General features: G+C 45.5%; 1 protein-coding gene across 1 annotated transcript in view; it reads left to right on the forward strand.

Moving 5' to 3' along the window:
• The window catches only part of LOC306926939 (capping protein, Arp2/3 and myosin-I linker protein 3-like), a gene marked incomplete at its 5' end in the record, with an annotated part of 52298 nt that overhangs the window by 776 nt on the left and 29206 nt on the right, over nucleotides 1-22316 (forward strand). The window contains 14 exons of the mRNA XM_079506456.1: nucleotides 4141-4235; nucleotides 10231-10281; nucleotides 10674-10733; nucleotides 12585-12706; nucleotides 13463-13557; nucleotides 14564-14634; nucleotides 14778-14851; nucleotides 15446-15521; nucleotides 16142-16230; nucleotides 16537-16631; nucleotides 17158-17244; nucleotides 20327-20436; nucleotides 20574-20651; nucleotides 20886-20962. Coding sequence (XP_079362582.1) covers nucleotides 4141-4235; nucleotides 10231-10281; nucleotides 10674-10733; nucleotides 12585-12706; nucleotides 13463-13557; nucleotides 14564-14634; nucleotides 14778-14851; nucleotides 15446-15521; nucleotides 16142-16230; nucleotides 16537-16631; nucleotides 17158-17244; nucleotides 20327-20436; nucleotides 20574-20651; nucleotides 20886-20962 — 1180 coding nt within the window. The remainder of the gene's footprint in view (nucleotides 1-4140; nucleotides 4236-10230; nucleotides 10282-10673; nucleotides 10734-12584; nucleotides 12707-13462; nucleotides 13558-14563; nucleotides 14635-14777; nucleotides 14852-15445; nucleotides 15522-16141; nucleotides 16231-16536; nucleotides 16632-17157; nucleotides 17245-20326; nucleotides 20437-20573; nucleotides 20652-20885; nucleotides 20963-22316) is intronic.

Genomic DNA, 22316 nt, shown 5'->3' on the forward strand with positions numbered 1-22316 from the left:
CAGCACACTGATGATGAAGATGAAACCTTTGGATGCTCTCACCTGCTACTGTAGCTCTGAGCCCCGACTGACTGACTGACTGACTAATTCACTACTTACTGACTGACTGACTGACTGACTGACTGACTGACTGACTGACTGACTGACTGACTGACTGACTAATTCAATAGTACTGACTTTGATTGATTGATTGAAAAATGTATTAACAGTTTGCAGAATTACAGTACATTTCAAGCACAAACTCAATACAAGGGCTGTTAACTGTGAGTGGACGACCCAATTAAGCATTACACTTGTTTCCAATAGGGTCCACCATGTTCAAATCATCAAAAAGGTCTGACTGACTGACTGACTGACTGACTGACTGACTAATTCACTACTGACTGACTGACCTACTGGAGTGTAGGAGCAGGCCTGCACAAGGTCATCCAAATGCGATCGGCCAACTCCATGTTTTGATCTCCTGTGTGTGGAATAAGGATAATATCATAATCACCACTCTGTGTTTCAATCGCCGTTTTATGTGGGTTATTATGGCCGAGATGACATCCCACCCCGTAACCTGCTCTCCATTATCATGTCCAGTGAGTCTCTGCAGCACATAGTCACAGTTCACTATGTTGTCACTTCCACTCTTCCAGCAGTAGTTTCACTTTGCTTGCCTTGAGTATTTCCAATTTTCAATATTTACTTGTACTCCACCATGTCTCAGAGGCAAATGTTGTACTTTTACTCCACTACAATTTAATTGTTCAAATAATATTTGAAAACTTTAGTTACTAGTTTTACAAAACAAATGTTAACCACTTCAGCCCTAGTATACAGTATACATTTCAACCATTTGAAAAAGGCAGATCTACGTACCAGCTCACAATGCATTGCAATGGTGCGATGCATTGTGAGCTTGTAGAGCTGCACTATTTTCAAAGGATTTTTTTAAATTTTATCCATTTGAAAACTTTTTGAAATGGGACACTGGGTACTTTAAGTACGTTTTGATACCTGTACGTTTGTACTGGTATTTCTGGAGTATTTCTACATTGCAGTATTGATACTTTTACTTAAGCAAAAAACGTGAGTAGGTTTTCCAGTTTCCACCACTGGCTAGAGGCTACATACTGTAGATAGATAAATAGATAGATATTATGCATTAGGCCACGGACCACTTTTTCTTTTCTTTTTTATATCTCTGGGACAGTATTTGTTTAACTGAGTGAAATGGAGCCTTACACTGATAGGTCCAGTTAAAATATTATTTTGAAGGGTTGCGGCTTGAAAAGTTTGGGAACCCTTGCTGTAGGGGTCCATTTGGTTCCGATCAGCCACTGGGGACACCCTGGAACCACTCCAAGGACACCTGGCTGGGACCCCCAGTGATCCGTCGACATGTTTGTATTTTGCCTGTAATTTAAGCCAGTTACAGTGTATCCATAGGGTGCAGCACTCCTATGCCCAGCTTTGTCCATCCCTCCCTCCCTATGTCTGTCTGTATGTGTATGTTTAGGGTACCAACAGGAGGCGCTGTTGCACCATTCACTTCAGACAGGTCTGATTTTTAACTTGGAAGAGAAAAGTACAGTGTTGGCTGTGTCTCATAGAATATCGGTGATTCGATCTCTGAGGTGGAAATTTGTTTACAGTTAAAGCCTCTTCACTTTGCCAAGCTCCTAATCAATAGAGCTACAGGCATTATAGTGTGTTTGTCTCTTCCATTCCCTCCTGACCATTGGCATAATTTGTGAATACTACTGGAGGTCTGGATTCTTTTTGTTGACGTTTTCATGCAACGTGTGTCAACTGTCTTTGAGAACCACTATTGTAGCAAAGATTCAGAATATTTACATCTTTATCATTTGGATTGTAAAACAAACAAACACAAACAAATCCTAACTTGAAATGAAAAGTCTGGTCATGTAACGTGTCCTGGTGTGGAGCCTCAGTTATATTTTGTCACAGGCAGATGTTGGTACCTGCAGGGCATTTCTGCCTGACACACCTCCGAGGGTACCATACACCAGCTGTAGGGTCTTCAGCTGGGAGCCATCCGGGCCTCCACTGGATAGGTTGTTGCTCTCCAGCCTTTCTCTTGGCATTCTGCCACTAAATCTGCATACCGTACCTTTTTCCTCTGGAACGCTTCCTGAATGTTCTGCTCCCATGGGACCGTCATCTCAACTAACAGGACTCGCTTCTCAATTGATGACCACAGGACGATGCCGGGTCTCAGTGTGGTGATGGTGATGTCAATGGGGAAGCGAGGCTGTTTGTCGAGGTCTGCTCTCATTGACCAGTCTTTGCCTGGAGCCAGGACTGATGTTCAGTTAGCTGATGCAGAGCTGCTGGATGCAGGGCTGATCTTTAAAAGGTCAGTTTGTTTATGGGTGGGAGGATCTCCATCCTCCCTTCAGCTGTACCACTCATAGCCAATTCTCCATTAAAGACAGCAGTTCTTTACTCTGGCATACCCACATACTTATTGCCAACTCCTCATCTTCACTCAGTAACTTGAAACATAGATTGATGGCCAGCCTGATGAATCAAGCCTCTCCATTTGCTTCTATACCATATATAATATAGCCTTACTTCTGCATATACATACACACATGTACAGACACGCGTAAACAGTCACACACAGACACACGCACCCACACATTCAACTGCACACAAGGTTTTGGTTGTTTGTCATGTCTTATGTTTACTTGCGCAAGCTGAGCGTGCAAGTACTGCGATCCAGGGGGTCCCCCATCCAGCAATATGTGTTAGTATTGCATCACTGCAACCACTTTAACTCTGCAACTTTGTGTTTTATCCTTTTGATGGATATGTTCATGCAGACTGCAGAGACGAAATGTTTTATGATCGTCATGGGGGCAGGGGTGCTAAAAAAAGGTGTTTTTTGTAATTATCTTTTTCTTTTCACACTAAACTCAAGCGTTTAGGTTTATAAACACTTATTTGTAACACTTTTTAAACGTGTCACAGTGTTTAGATTATAAACAGAAAAGCATGTTTAAATGCCATGATTGCAGGCTAGTCCTGTCCGCCTCGGCATGTTCTGTGTTCTGTCGCTGGGACGGCGGAAGGTTTCAATGGCAGGCTGGCATTGCTGTTGCCAGCCAGGGTGTTCTTGCTGGTGGTCGTTTCATTGTGAACAAGTAGCCTAAGCAGAGTACAGTACTGTATGCATGCATACCCTTACCTACCTGACAGGTGAAAACAAGCACCCAGATTAGCATTTCAATGTCTACTCTGCATGTGTACAAGGTGGCAGGCAACGCGGCCCACCCCCCACCACCCCCCGCCCCGGACAGTGAGGAAAAAAGAGGTGTTTCACTAGTAAGAAACCACACCACTGTTCAAGATTAGGAGTATTTAAGTGAGATGTGGGTGTAATGATGAGGAGCCCGGGGAGGGCGAGACTCAGGGTGGGGGCGTAGTCTCGGGAGCGTGACGACCGACCTGCTCTGCCCGGGAGCGGTCGGTCGCCTCTGCTCGGACGCTGCCCCCCCCGGGGGCTCCTAGGAGAAGGAGAGAGAGAGAAGTGTTAGCAGGGCAATGCTGAGGATGGAGGGGGTTAGTTGGGGAGGAGGGGGGGGGAAATTTGACAGCGCGAGGCGGTATCAAACAGGTAAGTAATGATATGAGGTGTGTATTTATGCTGTGGGGAATGTTACATGATTGGCTGTGCGGCCGTGGGGACGCAGGTGAACTTGACGAGGAGATAGGGGATGGGCGTGATTAGGTTGAGCAGTGGGTGGTATCTACTCCTGAATCTACGTTGAACACAACTACATTAAGAGGTGCCAGACTTGGATGGTTAGAGCGGCGCGATTACATACAAAGTCAATGCAAGACGAGAATTGCGCGAACGGGCGCGGCACGACCTGGCGTGAAACGGGACGAACCGAGGCGAATATATATATTCAGGTCCAACTCCAATTCCTCATGGGGGCCGAGACCCCTGGTCCAATTCCTCATGGGGGCCGAGACCCCTGGTCCAATTCCTCATGGGGGCCGAGGCCCCCTGGCCCCCACAGACTCTACGTCACTGTGTTCATGTATGTGCATTCTGGTCAATGAAAAGGTCAATTAAAAAAAATCTATGTTTTTATAAACATTAATTCTATTTGTCATCCACAGAAGGCATCAGAAAGATCATCGACAAATCGACGATCAAGTTTATGCGTGGGATTAAGCTCGACACCAAAAATGGCAAATCAGAGGACAGAATATTGGTAAGTTCATCCTGCAGGTACATTTACTGAGGGGGCGGGGCACAGTTTGGATGACCGGTTCCAAACCTTTTCTGGAACAGGGCCCACTTGAAAATCTGAGTGATTACAGCCCTTCCATTTGACCACTTAGTACAGCAGCCTTTTGGTGGTCAGATGGGCTGTGTGCATTTTCAGAGCATGTTTATTTTGTGTTCCAGCTTGTGGAAGCTTGTGGAATCAACTAACATATAGTACACTTTAGGTTCCTATGCATCCATATCACAATGTAAACTCATTTTTCAAGGTTTTAAATATATTGCATAATGTTTTTAATACTAAAGTAATAATGTTACGTTATCAATAAAATCGTAGTGTTTTGCCCGTTATTTAGGGGCCCACTTGCAATAAGTGGCCCCAGGCCACAGGTTGGGAACTGCTGCACTAATCCCCTCTCTCTCTACACCAAGAGACCGTGGGAAGAAGCAGCGCCGGTGCGTCCACATAGGCCATTGCCTAGGGCGGCAGTTAGTAGAGGCGGCACAAACTCGCCAAACGCGACTCAATTATTCCCATAGCAGTTCCCATGCGCTCCCCGCGCCCCGCCTACGCTGCACGCATCATCATTGCTGGTTCGTTTTGTGTCGGGAAGGGCGCATCCGTGGGATGCGGCCTAGGGTGGCAATTTCCTAAGCGCCGGCACTGGGAAGAAGTCATTAGATGCTGTTGATGGGCTCAGTGGTTCTCTGCCACAGCGCTGAGATGTTCCATAATGGCCTGGGCAGGCAGAAGCAGAGCATCAGCACTTAAGAGCTCCATGATAGGAGACAGCAACAGTAAATGCTCTTAATCCTGTACCGTCCCCGTCCCCCCTGTCCTCGTCCCCCACGTCCCCACCCCCCTGTCCTCGTCCCCCTGCAACACAACTGCTCTACTACTACGCTGGCACTACATAGGACAGTTCCATTGTCGTCGGGTGGAAACCTTGTGTCCAAAAAAAAGGACCTGTGTTCCATTGGATCCAATGTCTTGTTAACACTTTTCATTGGTTCAATATTTATAATACGATAGATGAACTGTTTTCACTACTTTTAAAGTAGGGCCTTAAATTCCCCCAAAAAACATAAAAAGTTGAAATATGGAGATACAAGGATTCTTTCCGACAGCAACGCTATGCTGTGTGTGTCTGTGGAAGTGAGTCTGATTCCTTTGAGCCTGTGCCCTCCCTGAGCCCCCTCTGTTGGAGACACTGTAGGGGGCCGGTGTGCCCTCCCTGAGCCCCCCCTGTTGGAGACACTGTAGGGGGCCGAGCAGCTCACCGCCTTTGATTCTGGGGTACTTTCATCACAGAATATATGGGGCAGAGATATGAAATCTGCATTTGAGCAACTGAAGTCCTGCCAGCTATCTGGGGCCGAATCTGGGCCACTGTGCGCTTTAACTATGTAATAACAATTTATACCAGGCGTACGGAATGTTTTGTGTGCCCCATGTTTGAAATGATTTGAAACGCAGTGTTGTGCGTGCATGCTCATTTCATGCTCTGAGCAGTAGGCTACATACATAACTCATCTTACACACACACACACACACACACACACAACCATGCACACAACCATGCACGGAAGCGCACGCACGCACGCACGCACGCACGCACGCACGCACGCACGCACGCACGCACGCACGCACGCACGCACGCACGCACGCACACACGGACAGACACTGAACACGTTTTATTGATTGGGTTCTATTTTAGGTACAGCAGCGAACCACATACATTCATTGAGGCTCTGACAACTCTACATACAGTACATCTGCAGTGCAGTCAGTGTACTGTTTTCATGCTCTTGAGAACCTACAGTAGCAGGCCCCCCTCCACCACCCCATTCCCCTCACAATAAGAACCTACAGTAGCAGGCCCCCCTCCACCACCCCATTCCCCTCACAATAAGAACCTACAGTAGCAGGCCCCCCTCCACCACCCCATTCCCCTCACAATAAGAACCTACAGTAGCAGGCCCCCCTCCACCACCCCATTGAGAACCTACAGTAGCAGGCCCCCCTCCACCACCCCATTCCCCTCACAATAAGAACCTACAGTAGCAGGCCCCCCTCCACCACCCCATTGAGAACCTACAGTAGCAGGCCCCCCTCCACCACCCCATTCCCCTCACAATAAGAACCTACAGTAGCAGGCCCCCCTCCACCACCCCATTGAGAACCTACAGTAGCAGGCCCCCCTCCACCACCCCATTGAGAACCTACAGTAGCAGGCCCCCCTCCACCACCCCATTCCCCTCACAATAAGAACCTACAGTAGCAGGCCCCCCTCCACCACCCCATTCCCCTCACAATAAGAACCTACAGTAGCAGGCCCCCCTCCACCACCCCATTTCCCTCACAATAAGCCAGTGTACAGTCAGTGTACTGTTTTCATGCTCTTGAGAACCTACAGTAGCAGGCCCCCCTCCACCACCCCATTTCCCTCACAATAAGCCAGTGGGCTCTCACCCCCAGCCGGGCAGACTTTACCTTGGCAGAGCTGAGCCATTCGGTCGATGGCTGCTGCTTAATGATTCATTATGTGGCAAATTGGGAGAGTTTTCCTTCCGCATGCGCAGCCTTTGATTTCCGGAGACTTTGATACGTCGTACCCGCCACCAGGAGCATCTTCTGCCCAATACCGCTCTGCCTCGTTTACCGTTTCCTCTTTAATGAGGGCTTGGACCAGGAAGTTACATCTCCTATTCCTGCAAGAGGAGAAACCTATCTCGATACATTTAAAATCCCACTATGTTGCAGAATCTCATGAAGAAACCCCCCCAAAAAACCCGAATGCATTCTGTCTTCAGTCTATCAATTCAAACAGAAACACATATCGACTCTTATGTCTTCATCAGGGTCCAACAATGTGCATTGTATACTGTATCTGAATACATTATTTCATTCTGAAGTAGGCCTAGTTGAGTTGAAGGTTTTCATGGCAGAAAACAAGCAACCAACATGGTTGGAATTTCGTTTGCGGCAGCGTTCACACTTCACAGAAAGGTCAAGAACATGCTGGACATAAAGCTATCTGACAGCCTTCTAAAGTCACAGCCAGCAACGCTTTGACTTGTACTATACCTGCATTAACCTGAGAGTGAAAGAACCCCCCCCCCCCCCCCCCCAATCAATCAACAAGAGGAGCAGCGCGTATCTGCACCACTGTGTTCATGCATAATTATATGCCACAATAATCGTGATGTGTGTGGTCTCTTCCTTTGATGTGAAAGACTTTGATAATGACTTCCCTCTTGGGGGTCTCTCTCTCTCTCTCTCTTGCTCTCCCATTCTCCTGCTCCATCAGCATGATTTACTTGTATTTACTCATACACTCTCCTCTCTCTGAGCTGCCACCCATAGCTTCAACTCATCGCTGTAACATACTGTAATACAATCTGCGCTTTTTAATCAACTCCTTCACAGTCTCTTTGAAGTACTGTGCTCTGTCTGTCTGTCTGTCTGTCTGTCTGTCTGTCTGTCTGTCTGTCTGTCTGTCTGTCTGTCTGTCTAGATTTGTCCAGATTAGAAAATATCCTATACTATAAATACAGTATGAAGTATGAAGCTCTAAACTTGTAGATCAGTTATTTTTGGAATAGCCAAATTATGAAGTAATGCTCAGTGTTCCTCATTCTGCTGGGGTCGGACCCAGTCTGAGAACCTCTGTCTTACAACACCTCTTTCCATGTCTTTCTCCTGCTATGTCCACCTCTAGCCCGTCTAGGGTACACTTGGGACACCTCCATTGTCGCGTGGGCATAGCAGAAGCCTACCTCTGGTGAGGAGGTGACACATTTCAGTGGAGCTCCTCCATGTACAAATACACCAGGGGAGGAAGGCTGTGTGTGTGTGTGTGTGTGTGTGTGTGTGTGTGTGTGTGTGTGTGTGTGTGTGTGTGTGTGTGTGTGTGTGTGTGTGTGTGTGCGTGCGTGCGTGCGTGCGTGCGTGCGTGCGTGCGTGCGTGCGTGCGTGCGTGCGTGCGTGCGTGCGTGCGTGCGTGCGTGCGTGCGTGCGTGCGTGCGTGCGTGCGTGCGTGCGTGCGTGTGTGTGTGTGCGTGTGTGCGTGTGTATTTAATTACTGCTTTTCATTAGGAAGCTGTGATATGTAGAGAGAGAGAGACACAGACAGAGAGAGCGATGGTGTGTGCGTGCGTGCGTGCGTGCGTGCGTGCATGCGTGCGTGCGTGCGTGCGTGCGTGCGTGCGCCTGAGAGAGAGGGAGTATTTCCACAGGGAGTTGTTTAGAAGGGGCATCTGATGACCGAGCAAATGATCCGGAGCGACGGAGCAGAAACAAAGAGCAGAGGGCAGGAATCAACGAGAGAAACAGTACAGAATGTCGTTACGGTTTGCTCATAAAGGGCTTCTAACTGAAATACCTGTCTCTGCTTTGTGACAGTGAGATCAGAACATGCAGCGTGCCATCATTTAGGAGACCATATGTCCATCTGCTGTGCACAGTGTTGTGCGGTGGTGTCTCCAACATGGCAGGCTTTTAGCTGGATCAATAGCCACATATACCGGTAGGCCTACTAGGGAACGCATGTATGTGCTCTGCATTACCATGGTAACTGGGCATCAGTAAAGGCCCCCCTTTACTGATTGGACCTTTGGAAGTAGAGACGGATGGTAATGTGTTTAACAGAGGCCTACTTTTGTTTTGTTTCACAAGTAATGTATTGGGTTTGATTCAGGCGCGGAGCCAGGAATTCTTTATGAGTAAGGCATAGCCAATACGAGGTAGGCACCCTCATCTTTTTGCTATATTGAAGCCAAGATACCAGCTGCTGTTATGTGCGTAATTTCCCATTGATTTCAGTAGCTGCTAGGAATTTTGTTAGCTGTGTTGGTAGCTCCTTGATAGCTGATAGAATCCTGATTGTCTCTGTAGAGACCGACAGTCCAACGGATGCAAAAGCAGCAACAGGGCCTCTGGTTCTCCCTCAGTGCGGGGGGTGGTGGTGAGCGCGGCTGGTGTGATTGCTGCCGGTCAGCCGCTGTAAGTAGCAGTGCCGTTGTGGTAGCCTACCCTACAGGTTTAGGCGTCCGCGCTTCTAAAATAAGTTTGCCCTCGAATGCCCTGGCCTGGACAAACTTTTTGCTTTCTCCGGTGCTATTGCTGTGTCTCTGCTCGGCTTTCTCAACAATCAAATGAACTGAAGAATGAGGTTGTCGGGACGTGTGTGTCGTGTTTATATGTCGTCACGTGAAAACCGGTTCTGTGAATGGGGGGGGGGATGCCATGCAGGCACCTGGCAGACACGTTTCACACCAGTGTGAAAAGACTTCAGACTCAAACCCCTCCAGACACGCAGGACACAGAGAGAATAGATGTGTATTCTTCTTGCGTAGCGGCTAGGCGGCGGCGATATAATCTAATAATAATTAATTTTGTCGGAGGGGAGGCAGAAACGTAGCCAAGTAAGGCTTACTGCCTTACTTTGCCTACAGTAAATCCGCCCCTGGTTTGATTTTGATCTCGTTAAATATTGCTACTAGTATATATTAGATTTTTTTGAGCGGTGCCTAACCGCTCCATTGAACATCAATGTGTGTCCCTATGTATGTACGTATCTGTATCTGTATGTCTAGATGTACAATATCGCTGGGTGACCTAAAGTGTCACTGAAGTGTTGAGCAGCCACACACACACACACACACACACACACACACACACACACACACACACACACACACACACACACACACACACACACACACACACACACACACACAGCCTGCACCCCTCAGTTCAGACGGGTCTGATTATTTATTTTTGTGTTTTAGACTATAGTGTCATTTAAATTTAGAGTTGAAACTAGCACTCGTGCTAATACACTGTAAACAATGCATCTGGTTCATCTAATGTAATTGTGATGATAACAAACATGCGTGCTCAGCGTGGGGAGTGGTTCTGTTGCCTGAACTTGCTCATTGTGGATCAGGCCTAAATTCTGCTCTGTTCTGTGTTGCAGGTCCTCACAACGTGGCGGCTTTACTTCCTGGCGCCCAAGGTTCCGACGAAGGTATAGCTGCACGCGTTCAATCTCTCACACCAGTGGTTCTCAAACCTTTTCATGTCAAGGACCCCCAATATGTTTTGAAAATTGCAGATTCTATAAGCTCACAACAACGCATTGCAATGCAACACGTTTGTAGATTGCAGCTTGTAGATTGACTTTTTTGAAATGTACAATCTACACAGCATCTAGGTTTAAAGTCGTTAAACTGATTTTGACACATTTGGCTGGGGACCCCCTGAAACCCCTTCAAGGACACCTGGGATTCCCCGGACCCCACTTTGAGAACCACTGTCTTACATAAATAGCCATGCAGTCTTTCTTTACTGCTAATGATGCCTTGCCAACATTTTACGATAAGTGAAGTAAAGAGGTTTAATTTATGACTTTGATTACAGGTAGAAACAACGTTTAATTTCTTGGAAATTCGGGCCTTGAACTCCCAGCCAGAACATCAGGTGAACTTTAACAACAATACAATAACCGCAATGTGCTCTATTCTGCTAAAATAATAACTGTAATTGAATACCAGACTGTAATGCAGCCCAGTGGAGTGTTTATCGTATTGCCTTCAAATAATTTGAAGGCAGGTTTTGGCTGCCTGTGTGTTTGTGACAAGAAACTGATTTATGAAAAGGGGCTTAAGCAAACAGTGAATGCTATGTCATTACAATTTCTCTTATTGAATGTGATAAACAGGTCTTTGACAAATGCAACACTATTGTTTATTTCCAGTTATTTACAAAGCCAGCAATTCATAGGCTAAATGTTTTCATTTTATCATTCTCTTTCCTTATATTTATTGTTGTTTTTGCGTCCATTAGATTAGGCCTGCTTTGTAAAATTATAAAATTCAACAGTTACAACATTTAACTTGATTTATTGTTTGTGTGTTGGTAACACCGGGTCCTGTGTGTGTCTGGTTACCACCGGGTCTTGTGTGATCACTCATCTGAATTGTGATCCTGAAAGAAAGAAAGAAAGAAAGAAAGAAAGAAAGAAAGAAAGAAAGAAAGACAGACAGACACGGTTACAAACTCCAGTTGGTGGAGCCGGCGGGAGGCTAACTTCATGTTGTGTTCTTCTTAACAGGATTCTCACACTTCCCACTAACATGGCTATTTGCCAGAGAACCACTTTAGGCCCTCTACACTGTACTTTGGACCTGAGTTTGTTCTTTCCCCTTTACACCAAATCTCTTTGCTGAAAATATCACATGTACAAGGTCACAACGCGTCGCAAAGTGTTTGTGCTTGTAGATGTTTGTGTTACCTACCTACCAGCAATTAAGACATTAGTAACATCTTTTCCAGCCCCACAACTGTGTCAGCCAGCTGAAGTCAACTACTATAGAGGGTATCTGGGTATGAGCGTGACATCATCATCATCATACCCAGAAGTTACAAGGGAACGCCTACTGAGTGGCAACAAAACATGACAGCCCATGAGCCCATACATCCAAACAGAAAAGTCCTTTTTGATGGCATTAAACAATGTTAAACGACGTTAAACTCACTTTGCCACTCGATTTGCCACTCACTTTATGCATGCACACATACCCTCTATAAGGGCTGTCTGGATGCTGTTGCACCCAAACTAATTGACCCTGCATGTATATTGGAAACAGAGTTTTGCCAGCTCTATCTGGCTGTAACCAAGATATTCACTAGAATCTTGTTTTTCTTCATGGATAGATTTAGTAACTGGACTAACTGCACCTTAGACGAAACAGTTCTCCAGCATGGTTGCCATGGTGACCAGTGACCACATGGTATATGACTTATGAGTATGGTTGTCTTGTGTCTACAATTACACTAGCTGCTACAGCGCACCTGCATCACTTTACACATTTACACAACACTAAACGCACACACAGCATTGTTTACATGAGGCTTTTGTTCTGTCTATTTATTTTGGTTTGTGGAAACCATGTATGTCCAAAACTGTTACTTTTACGAAAATGGACAAAAGGAACTGTTCTAATGGATCTGATCACTTACAGGCTCTTGTTAATTAACACTGGTTATTGGTTCAATATTTATAACCCCCACAGAGACACTTAACTACTTTCAGCTAGCAAATCTACAAGCTTGGTTATTTTCGCTACTTCTGTGTGACACCCTTGTATGACAAAGTAGGGCATTCATTTATGAAAAAAACAAACATGAAGTTGTATAATGGAGATACAAGGTTTCTGCCTGACAGTGACGGTTTGTCAATAATTGTACTGTATATACGGTGTATACATACTTGTTTGTTCTTTTTCAAATGTATTCTTTTACAAATATTAAACCAAAGTCTGTGTTTAGGTTGTCATTGACACTGACAAGACCACCTACTCGCTGAGGTTTCAGACACGTGAGCACCTCAACCATGTGATCAGCCACGTTAACTTTGCTCTGTCCCGCATCTTCAACAACTCGGTTTTTGCGTAAGTGACAACATCTCACAAGAGAGTGAAGCCTATAGGAAGTAGGAATTAGTTGCACGCAGTCATCGCACAGACGCAAAAATAGCAGATCTACAAGTTCACAAGACATTGCTCTGCAACGTGTTGTGAGCTCATAGATCTGCAATTTGCAGTGTGCAACAACCGCACAAACATAGTATAAATCTGGCTGTCTGTCTCTCTTAGCAATTCTATAGATTGACCTTTACTGATTGCAATAGATATATGAGTCCCTCGTTCTCACTCTCTGTTTTATTATCTGTATTTATCTTCATCCGTCCCTCCAGTGGGAAATCAAAAATGAGTCTTGTTGTGCGGGTAACTGTTACATACAGTGCTCTTACTCTGTGTGGGCACATCCATTCCAAGAAGTGTCTTATAAATCAGGGGTTCTCAACGTTTTTGGCCGGGGACCCCCGGAAATGCTTTGGCAATATAAATTGACTGCTACAATAACCTTAAACCATTTTGGGCGGGAACCCCTTTTGGTGTTTTAAGCATTGTTATAATTTAGCTATTGAAAAATAGCAGATCTACAAGCTCATAGCGCGCCACCGAGTGGCGCGCTACGAGCTTGTAGGTCTGCTATTTTTGAAAAATCGTTTTATTTTTATTTTTTTAATAATTTGGGGACCCCCTAAAATAATTTGGCGACCCCCCGAGGGGTCGCGACCCACGGGTTGAGAACCCCTGTTATAAATCACAACAACTTATTTGCTTGTCTTTTTTCCCTGGCAGGCCTTCCATTTGTCATTCCGACAGCGACCTTTCAGATGGCAGCAGGAAGTATTCTCCCAGCTCAGAGGGCTCAGTGGAGGCCCAGAGGGCCTGTGGTAAGAGCCATGGACACATGCATGCATGCACAGTTACAACGCCACACAGGCACACAGGTGACGTATTGTTAGCTGTTCTACCAGGCAGTGCAACAGTTAATCAAAGTAATTGATCTAATCGATTATAAATAAAAAATCACACCCGTGTGAAGTGAGGGGCACTCATGAACAACTGAATTTATGTGATTGGTTAGCCGATTTGCTCGTCTACATATGACCTAATTTCTCCTTTCATTGTCAATGGCAAATATGAGACGTGCGGGGACAAAAGCTGTATAGGGGCTAGCGCCCGTCAAAAACTTCAGGCTTCGGGCTGCAGCTGTGCGGCCCTCACACTTACATCGCACCCTTGATCCGCCCGATATGTCTGAGTCATAGTGTCGGGGGCTTTGTCAGTCCCTTTCGTTCCCATATATGGAGATCCCTTGTCCCCTTTGTGCCCATACATGGAGATTTCTGATGTCATCAGTATTTGCCATGTATTGGAATGCCCATATATGGGCATCCTTAACAGCGTTAAGTGGTCAGATGGGTGAGTCGCGAACACTTTTGAGATTTTCATGTGGGCCCTGATCCAGAGCAATTAGGTGTAATTATCTGACAAATATCTCACAATAACAGAAAAACAGGGCATCTTTGAGGAAACTAAACATACTTGAGTAATGCAGTTCTGTAAATAGAAGCGTTTGTTTGTGACTCCCCTGACAGGAGTTCATACAATACTTTCGTTCTCGCATTGCACACACGACACATGCACACTCACACGTGCACTCTTCCTCGGTGCACTCGGGAAAGGAAGTAGGCCAGCACACTTCGCAAATAGCTCCCAAGATGGCCTTGCTAAATCGCCCTGTGATACAAATAAAACAAAATTATCCTTTCATGTTGTCATATTTTCTGCAACGTCTCTTTTGTCTCTCCGTCAAGCCAAAAGAAGCAGCTGCACACATCCTCTGAATTTTTTTTTCCTGTCCTTTTTTATCTCTCCTGTTTTATTTTCTCTCAGGAGGCTTCTCGGAGACCTATGCCGCCCTGTGCGACTATAATGGCATCAGCTGCAAGGAGGAAGTGCAGTGGGTAAGCAGTGTGGGAGCGCTGCCTGTGTAGACTGTGGCAGTATAGACTGCTTTTTGGAGTGTGTATATAATATAATACGGCGCTTTGCGCTTTGGGGTCATGTAGTGTGACCAGAGAGACTCATGGGTAATCTCACTCTCCAGGATGTGGACACTATCTATCACTCCCAGGACAACCGCGAGTTTAATTTACTGGACTTCAGCCACCTGGAGAGTAGGTGAGGGAAAGAGGGGAGAGTGCTGGGGGTGGGGGGGACAATCAAATACAGTGGTTCTCAAATATTTCCATGTCAAGCAAATTTAAAAAGTTTTAATTATTCCAAATTTGGAAAAAAGAAAAAAGAAAGACCCGATTATTGCCCTGTGGAAACTCTTCAAGGACCCTCAGGGGGTCCCCAGACCCCACTTTGAGAACCACTGATCTAAAACAGTGGTCCGTGGACCACCAGTGGTCCTTGAGGGGATTCCAGGTGATCCCCAGCTAAATGATGGAGAGTTGGTAACCAAATTGATCTTTAACATTATTGTTAATCATCTGCATTACTTAATGTACAAGACGTCTACACAATTAGAGAATGTAGAAGAATTGTTATTTTGATCCAACGATACGTTTTGGGTCTGAGAGGCTAAATCTCATCAAGTGGTGGTCCGTGGCTCAATTGCCAAAAAAAATAATGGGCCTTGATGTGAAAAGGGTTGAGAACCACTGACCTAAAACACATGACATGTTGGTGCTGATACACTGCATGATGGCCGCCTGGCGGGCATGGACATCACTCTACTGACACTGTCACGTGTGTCTCCTTGTGCAGAGACCTGGCAGTGATCGTTGCGTCCATGGCGTACAACACCTGGTTCACCAAGCTCTACTGCAAAGATCTGCGCATAGTGAGTGTAGTGTGTGTGTGCGTGCGTTTGTGCATGCGTGCGTGGGTGTGTGTGTGCGTGCCAGTGTTGATTGTGACATTTGACATTTAGTCAGTCTTATATTTTGTATTTCGTTTTTGCCATATTTTAGTCCTCTGAAATGTTTTACTTTTAGTCTAGTTTTAGTCGACTAAATATCATAAGATTTTAGTCGACTAAAGCTACAGTTGATTTTGTCAATTTTTGTCAAGTGTATTTTGGCTGTGCCTTGATGGCGTCTTAATGCCTCATTTTAGACTTGGTTGCAAACTGAAAATAACCGATCAACAAGCTCACAACATCCCTAACATTTCAGACTAGCTTTTATTTGTTGACAGAATTGTCAATATACAGTATTTAGTCATAGTTTTAGTCATCATAGATTATAGTATTTATTTAGTTTTCAGTAGTTTTCAGGTAGTCATGGAAACATTTTTCGTCATTGTTTTAGTCGACCAAATTACCACTGGTGTGTGCACACATGGTGCAGCAGCGTTGAGAAGTATATACAGCATAAGTGGTTGGCCAAACAAACTTGTCACATATGATTTGATCAAGACTGTTTATTTTGTTGTTGTTGTTGTTGTTTATTTTCCCCTCAGGGGTCAGAGGTTGTAGAACAGGTGCTGCACACGCTCAGTAAATCCTCCAGCCTGGAGGAAATCACCCTGGAGAACGCTGGGCTCAAGTCGTGAGTTTTGCTCGCTAGACACACTCCCAACTGTTTTAATGCAGTGATTTCCAACCTGTGGGCCGTGAGGATATTGCAAGTGGGCCCCCAAATAACACTAAGATTTTATTGATAATATAGAATATTTATGGAAAAGGTTTTCATGGCTGCCATGTTACAGTAAGTGGTTAGACAAACACTTTTCAATTGGGCATTGATCCAGAAAAGGTTGGGATACCACTGATTTAATAGACTACAATAAACTCAGTGGGATTGTAAATGTTAACGTGTATTATGTGTGTGTCTGCCATTGTGGACCCTTTACAGGGACTTCCCTCAGAAGATGTCTGTCGCTCTTTCTGAGAATCCTGCCGCTGTCATTCACTCTCTGAACCTGGCCCACAACTCACTGGACAACCAAGGTATCAAGAACCATCTACTGTAATAGCCTACTCACGGTTCAAACTGGGGGAAAAACAAAGTTTGTTCATGGTTTTGATGGGTGAAATTCGTTAAGATAGAGTCACTTTTTATTTTGCAGCAGAAGATAAGTCAAAAGCCAATTAAATCTCTGATCTCTCAGATAGGTAGATTTAACATGTTGTTGCCGTGGGGTGGAAACCTTTTATGAAATAAAGCTACTTACGAGAATAATGGAAAAAAGAACCTGTGTTCCAATGGTTACAAACCCACAGACACACTTGAGCACTTTCACTTTCAAACTGTAGATCGGCTGTTGTACGTCAAAGTAATATAAGGCATTGCATTACGGAAAATCTAAAAACGAAGGTAGGCCTACAAGGTTTCTGTCCGTCGGTTACAATAAGCAGTCAGTGTGCCCGCTGCACGATGATGTGTGCACCCAGAAGCAACACGGTGCAAAGTAAAACATCCACATCCAATGACTGATGAAGCGTTATTTCCTCATGTGTTGTATGTACGGCATAGGTGTGTCCAACCTAATCCAGCAGGTGTGTCGGCTCAGCAAGGGACTGCGCCTCCTAAACCTCTCCAAGACATCTCTCGCCTCCAAAGGTTGGAATCCGCCTTCTTATCTGTCCTTACTTCTTGACATATAGTATTAAGCCGGATTTAGGCCAAAAATAAAGATTATGCTGTGTACCATCTCTGCCTCAATGCACGCATGCACGCACACACGCACGCACGCATGCACACGCACACGCACACACACACACACACACACACGCACACACGCACTCATGAACGCACGCACACACACACACGCACGCACGCACGCACGCACGCACGCACGCACGCACGCACGCACGCACGCACGCACGCACGCACCACACACACGCTCTAATGTTTGCGAGACATCTCCTCTATCACTTGAACTTACCAGACCATGAGCCAATAAGGTGCCAAAAATAACTTCATTAACACCAGGCATTTAGTAGCTCTTAATAGCCCAGTTTAGAAAGCAAATCAACATTAACGTCATATAATTGGTCCTCATTAATGCTCATTATATGATGGCACCATTTCTTACTCACTCCTGTGTCTCAGAGGTAGGCTGTGTAGACAGTTCACTCCTGTGTCTCAGAGGTAGGCTGTGTGGACAGTTCACTCCTGTGTCTCAGAGGTAGGCTGTGTGGACAGTTCACTCCTGTGTCTCAGAGGTAGACTGTGTGGACAGTTCACTCCTGTGTCTCAGAGGTAGGCTGTGTGGACAGTTCACTCCTGTGTCTCAGAGGTAGGCTGTGTGGACAGTTCACTCCTGTGTCTCAGAGGTAGGCTGTGTGGACAGTTCACTCCTGTGTCTCAGAGGTAGGCTGTGTGGACAGTTCAGTCCTGTGTCTCAGAGGTAGGCTGTGTGGACAGTTCACTCCTGTGTCTCAGAGGTAGGCTGTGTGGACAGTTCACTCCTGTGTCTCAGAGGTAGGCTGTGTGGACAGTTCACTCCTGTGTCTCAGAGGTAGGCTGTGTGGACAGTTCAGAAAGCTGCCTATCAGTGACATCTTCGGTTTTGTAATGGAAACTACAGCCTTTCTATTCTCTTCCTATAAAGTTAGAATGCTAGAAGCCGGTTTTCATCCATTTAAAAAACAAAACGTTTGAAATCTTGCTTGAAATGACCAGCAATGCTGTCATAAGTCATTGGTACTGTATAGGCATGTATGTATACTATTCGAGCCATCCACAGTCCACCTCTGAGACACAGAGTGTGCAGACAGAAATGGTACTGTCCCATAGTGAGTATTAGTGAAGACCTATAGAGGTGTAAAAAGAAATAAAGAAAGGAAAACTCCCTAGGGAGGTCCTAATGAGGAAAGGCGCAGTTGGAGGAAACACATCGACTCACTGGCATTGGAACGTCTCGGGATCCCCCAGGAGGAAGTCACTAATGTTGCTCTGGAGAGGGAAGTCTGTAACACTCTGGTGGAGCTGTTGCCCCCGCGACCCGACTACGGATAAGCAGTTGAAGATGGATGGATGGATGGATGGATGGAAGAAAGAAAAACTGTTCTTTTAATACTATAAAGTGACTAGGGCACTAGGACACCAGGATGTAGTAGCACTTGTTAGAAGGATATACTAGCCTATATAGTACATGTCCCTCCAGAGCAGCAGGGTTGGTGCCAGCCTGGCACACTCCCAGTCCCAGACCAGTCGGTCCTGCATACAGCCTATCAGGCAGTGGTGGCTGCGGTGGCCGGACGGTTTGCGGAGCGGTCTTGATACCGGAAGGTCGCCAGTTCGACTCCCTGGACCGGCACGTTAAAATTACCACCGCTGAAGTGCCCTTGAGCAAGGCATTGAACCCCAACCATGAAATGTTCTATGAGCAGGGCGTGGCTGTAAACAAGCATCTCAAGCTTAGTCCACTTACCCTGGGTAAACAAAGAACTTTGCTTTGCTTTTACAGGCAGTGGTGTGTTCTAGTTTTTTTCAGAAGTCATACGATAATCATTCCCTGCACGTTATGTGCACGTATAGGATATACACTTGCGTGTGGTCAATGGATGAAATGGTTAGCAGACGGTATACGTTATTATTATTTTATTTTTTCATCTCGTCACGGCATACTACTACGTATAACGGTAGAACACACCACTGCTGACAGGTCTTTAGTAAAAGTAGGAATACCATAATAGAAAAATACTGTATTTAAAATGTGCTTCTGAGGCGGCATGTCCATTGAGGCTTTTACCCCCCGGCTGAAAGCGCCACTTTCCAGCCGTGCTCTCGGACCAGCCTTTCCTGCACACAGCCTCTCAGCCTACCCTTGGCTTCTCTCATCTCATCCCCCCGGTGGACACTGTAAATATTACATGATGTAGAAGTAGTCCGATGCTACGCACTGGTTCCTATTACCTCTCCTGCTGCCTGACACAGATATATGTATGAATAATACAGGCACACGCTTATTTTTGAGGATGTTCTCCCACTTTTAGCCACTCTTCAACCCTGGCTCCCTATTTTGGGCATGTCATTGTCATGTCGTTGGGGGGGGGGGGTTGCTCAAAGCATGTTGCATCGGGATGCGTTGTGAGCTTGTACAGTAGATCAGATATCTTCACAATTCATTGTACAATGAAGTATAGAGCTTAAGTGGTTAACCACTTGAACCCAGTGTACATGTATGTTCTGGGGATAACATTAGCCAAAGGTTGCTGATCTAAAGTACAAGCTCACAACGCATCGCAATGCAACACAAGCTTGTAGATTGGCTATGTTTTCCGCAGGGATTTAAAGCGGACTAAGCACAGAGCCAACTCAGGTCCAAGTCTAGAGGGTTTAAGTGGTTAATGGTTCAACAGCCCTTCTCCTCTCTCTCTCTCTCTCTCTCTCTCTCTCTGTCTCTCTCATATTTTTCTATCACTCGCATCTTATGGGTACGTATTCTCTCCCCAACTACCCTGTGTGCGTTTGTTCCTCTGTCTGTCTGTCTGTCTGTCTGTCTGTCTGTCTGTCTGTCTGTCTGTCTGTCTGTCTGTCTGTCTGTCTGTCTGTCTGTCTGTCTGTCTGTCTGTCTGTCTGTCTGTCTGTCTGTCTGCCTGCCTGCCTGCCTGCCTGCCTGCCTGCCTGCCTGCCTGCCTGCCTGCCTGTCTGTCTGTCTGTCTGTCTGTCTGTCTGTCTGTCTCCATGGTGTCAGGCGTGGTGTCTCTCTCTCAGGCTCTGTGTTCCAGTGATGAGTACTCCAACTCTCTCCTGCACCTGGACCTGAGCAAGAACCCTGGAGTCCTCTCTGGGGAAGACGCCTCGGTCAGACACACGCACCGCACGCTCACACATACTGTACTGTAAACAACACTTACATCATCATACCATATTGGTTTGACAACTCTCTCTCCTCTCTCATCTGTCTCTGTCTCTCTCTCTCTCTCTCTCTCCCTCCGCAGAACTTGTATCTGTTCTTGTCCCAGCCCAACTGTCTGGTCCATTTGGATCTGTCTGCTACAGACTGTTCTGTTGACTCAGTACGTACACACAGGAAGGCTTTCAGATGATGCTTAATGCTTTCTCTCTCTCTCTGTCTTTCTTTTCCATTTCTCTTTCGTTTCCATTTCTCTCTATTGAATAGAGAGAGATAAATGGAAGAGAGAGAATTCTCTCTCTCATATTTATCTCGTTCTCTCTCCTGTTTACGTGTATGCATCTCTCTCTGTGTGTCTAAATCCTCTTCTATGCATAACTTCCTCTTTCCTGTCCAGCTCTTTGGGTCTCTACTGAGGGGCTGCTGTGCTGACCTCTCCTTTCTGAATCTTGCCAAGAACTCCTTTTCTCACAGGTTTGTAACACACACACACACACACAAAAGAGACATACTTTCAATTGAAAAAAGAAAGACTGCAGACAGTTTTTGGATTAAAACCAAATCAAAGCTAATCTAGGGATGGATTTCCTTTTTGATTTCACCTCCCTATGATTCATCATTCACCTCACCCTCATAATCCCTCCTTTATTCCCTTTCCTCTTTTCTTTATTCCTCTCTCTCTCTCTCTCTCTCTCTCTCTCTCTCTCTCTCTCTCTCTCTCTCTCTCTCTCTCTCTCTCTCTCTCTCTGGCCCTCTTTCTTTTATCTGCCTTTATCTTCATTTCGCCATCAAACCACAAATGATCTTTCTGGGACTTACTGGAACATAGTGCTTCCGCGCCGTGGGTGTGTCCTAAGATGAGAAACCCGCCGAGCCGTCTGCTCCGCTGTACAGATAAGGCTCATGAATATTTAAGCGGCACAATTAATCTTTTGACCTTAGCTGACCCCCGGTTTTTCAAAGAAGCCATTCCGCTCTCCGTCTCTCACTCATGTCTTCGACAGATGCTCCGCTCCTCACCAGTGGTGGAATGTAACTGAATACATTACTGTACTCTACTCCAGGGGTTCTCAACATGTGGGTCAGGACCCCAGGGGGGTCCCCACATGATTTTGTGGGGGTCCCATTATGACAGTGAAGTGAATACCTCAGCAAAAAAAGAAGAAAAATACCACTACTGCATTAAAAGTTATCAACAAACTACTGTATACTATAAAGTATAAGAACTGGCCACAACAAGCTCACAACGTCCTGCTATTTTCACAGTATTTTTATCTGTGGAACCAAGTCAAACAAAATGTAATGCCTCAACTACTACAATTACAAGTGCTTGTCAGGGAGTGTGCATGTGTTCAAAAGAATACTTAAAATATGATTATGTCGTGCCCTGAAAAGATTGAGAACCACTGCTGCACTCCAACTCAAAGGCAAATATTGTACTTTTTACTCCAAGACAATTCATTTGAATTTCTTACTTGTAGATTTAGATTATTATTACAAAACATAATACAATACAGTATTACTGTTTTATACGTTGGCAAATCGAAAATTACAGATCTACAAGATCACACTGTGTCACATTTAAAAGATTTTGACAATTTCTTTTTAACTTTTGGAAAAAACTGCATAACTACTTTTACTTTTGGTAGTATATTTTATGCCAATAGTACATTTGGAATACATACTTTTACTTCTAAGATGAGTATTTTTATATTATGGACGGTATTGCTATTTTTACTTATACTTAAATCGGAGCACTCCCTGGCGTTTGGACCTGACGCGTCAACGATGTTGGCCCTCGTCTAGTCGTCTCTGCTCTCTCCATCGA

This window comes from Electrona antarctica, assembly GCF_951216825.1.
Source record: "Electrona antarctica genome assembly, chromosome: 7".
Classification (NCBI taxonomy): Eukaryota; Metazoa; Chordata; class Actinopteri; order Myctophiformes; family Myctophidae; genus Electrona; species Electrona antarctica.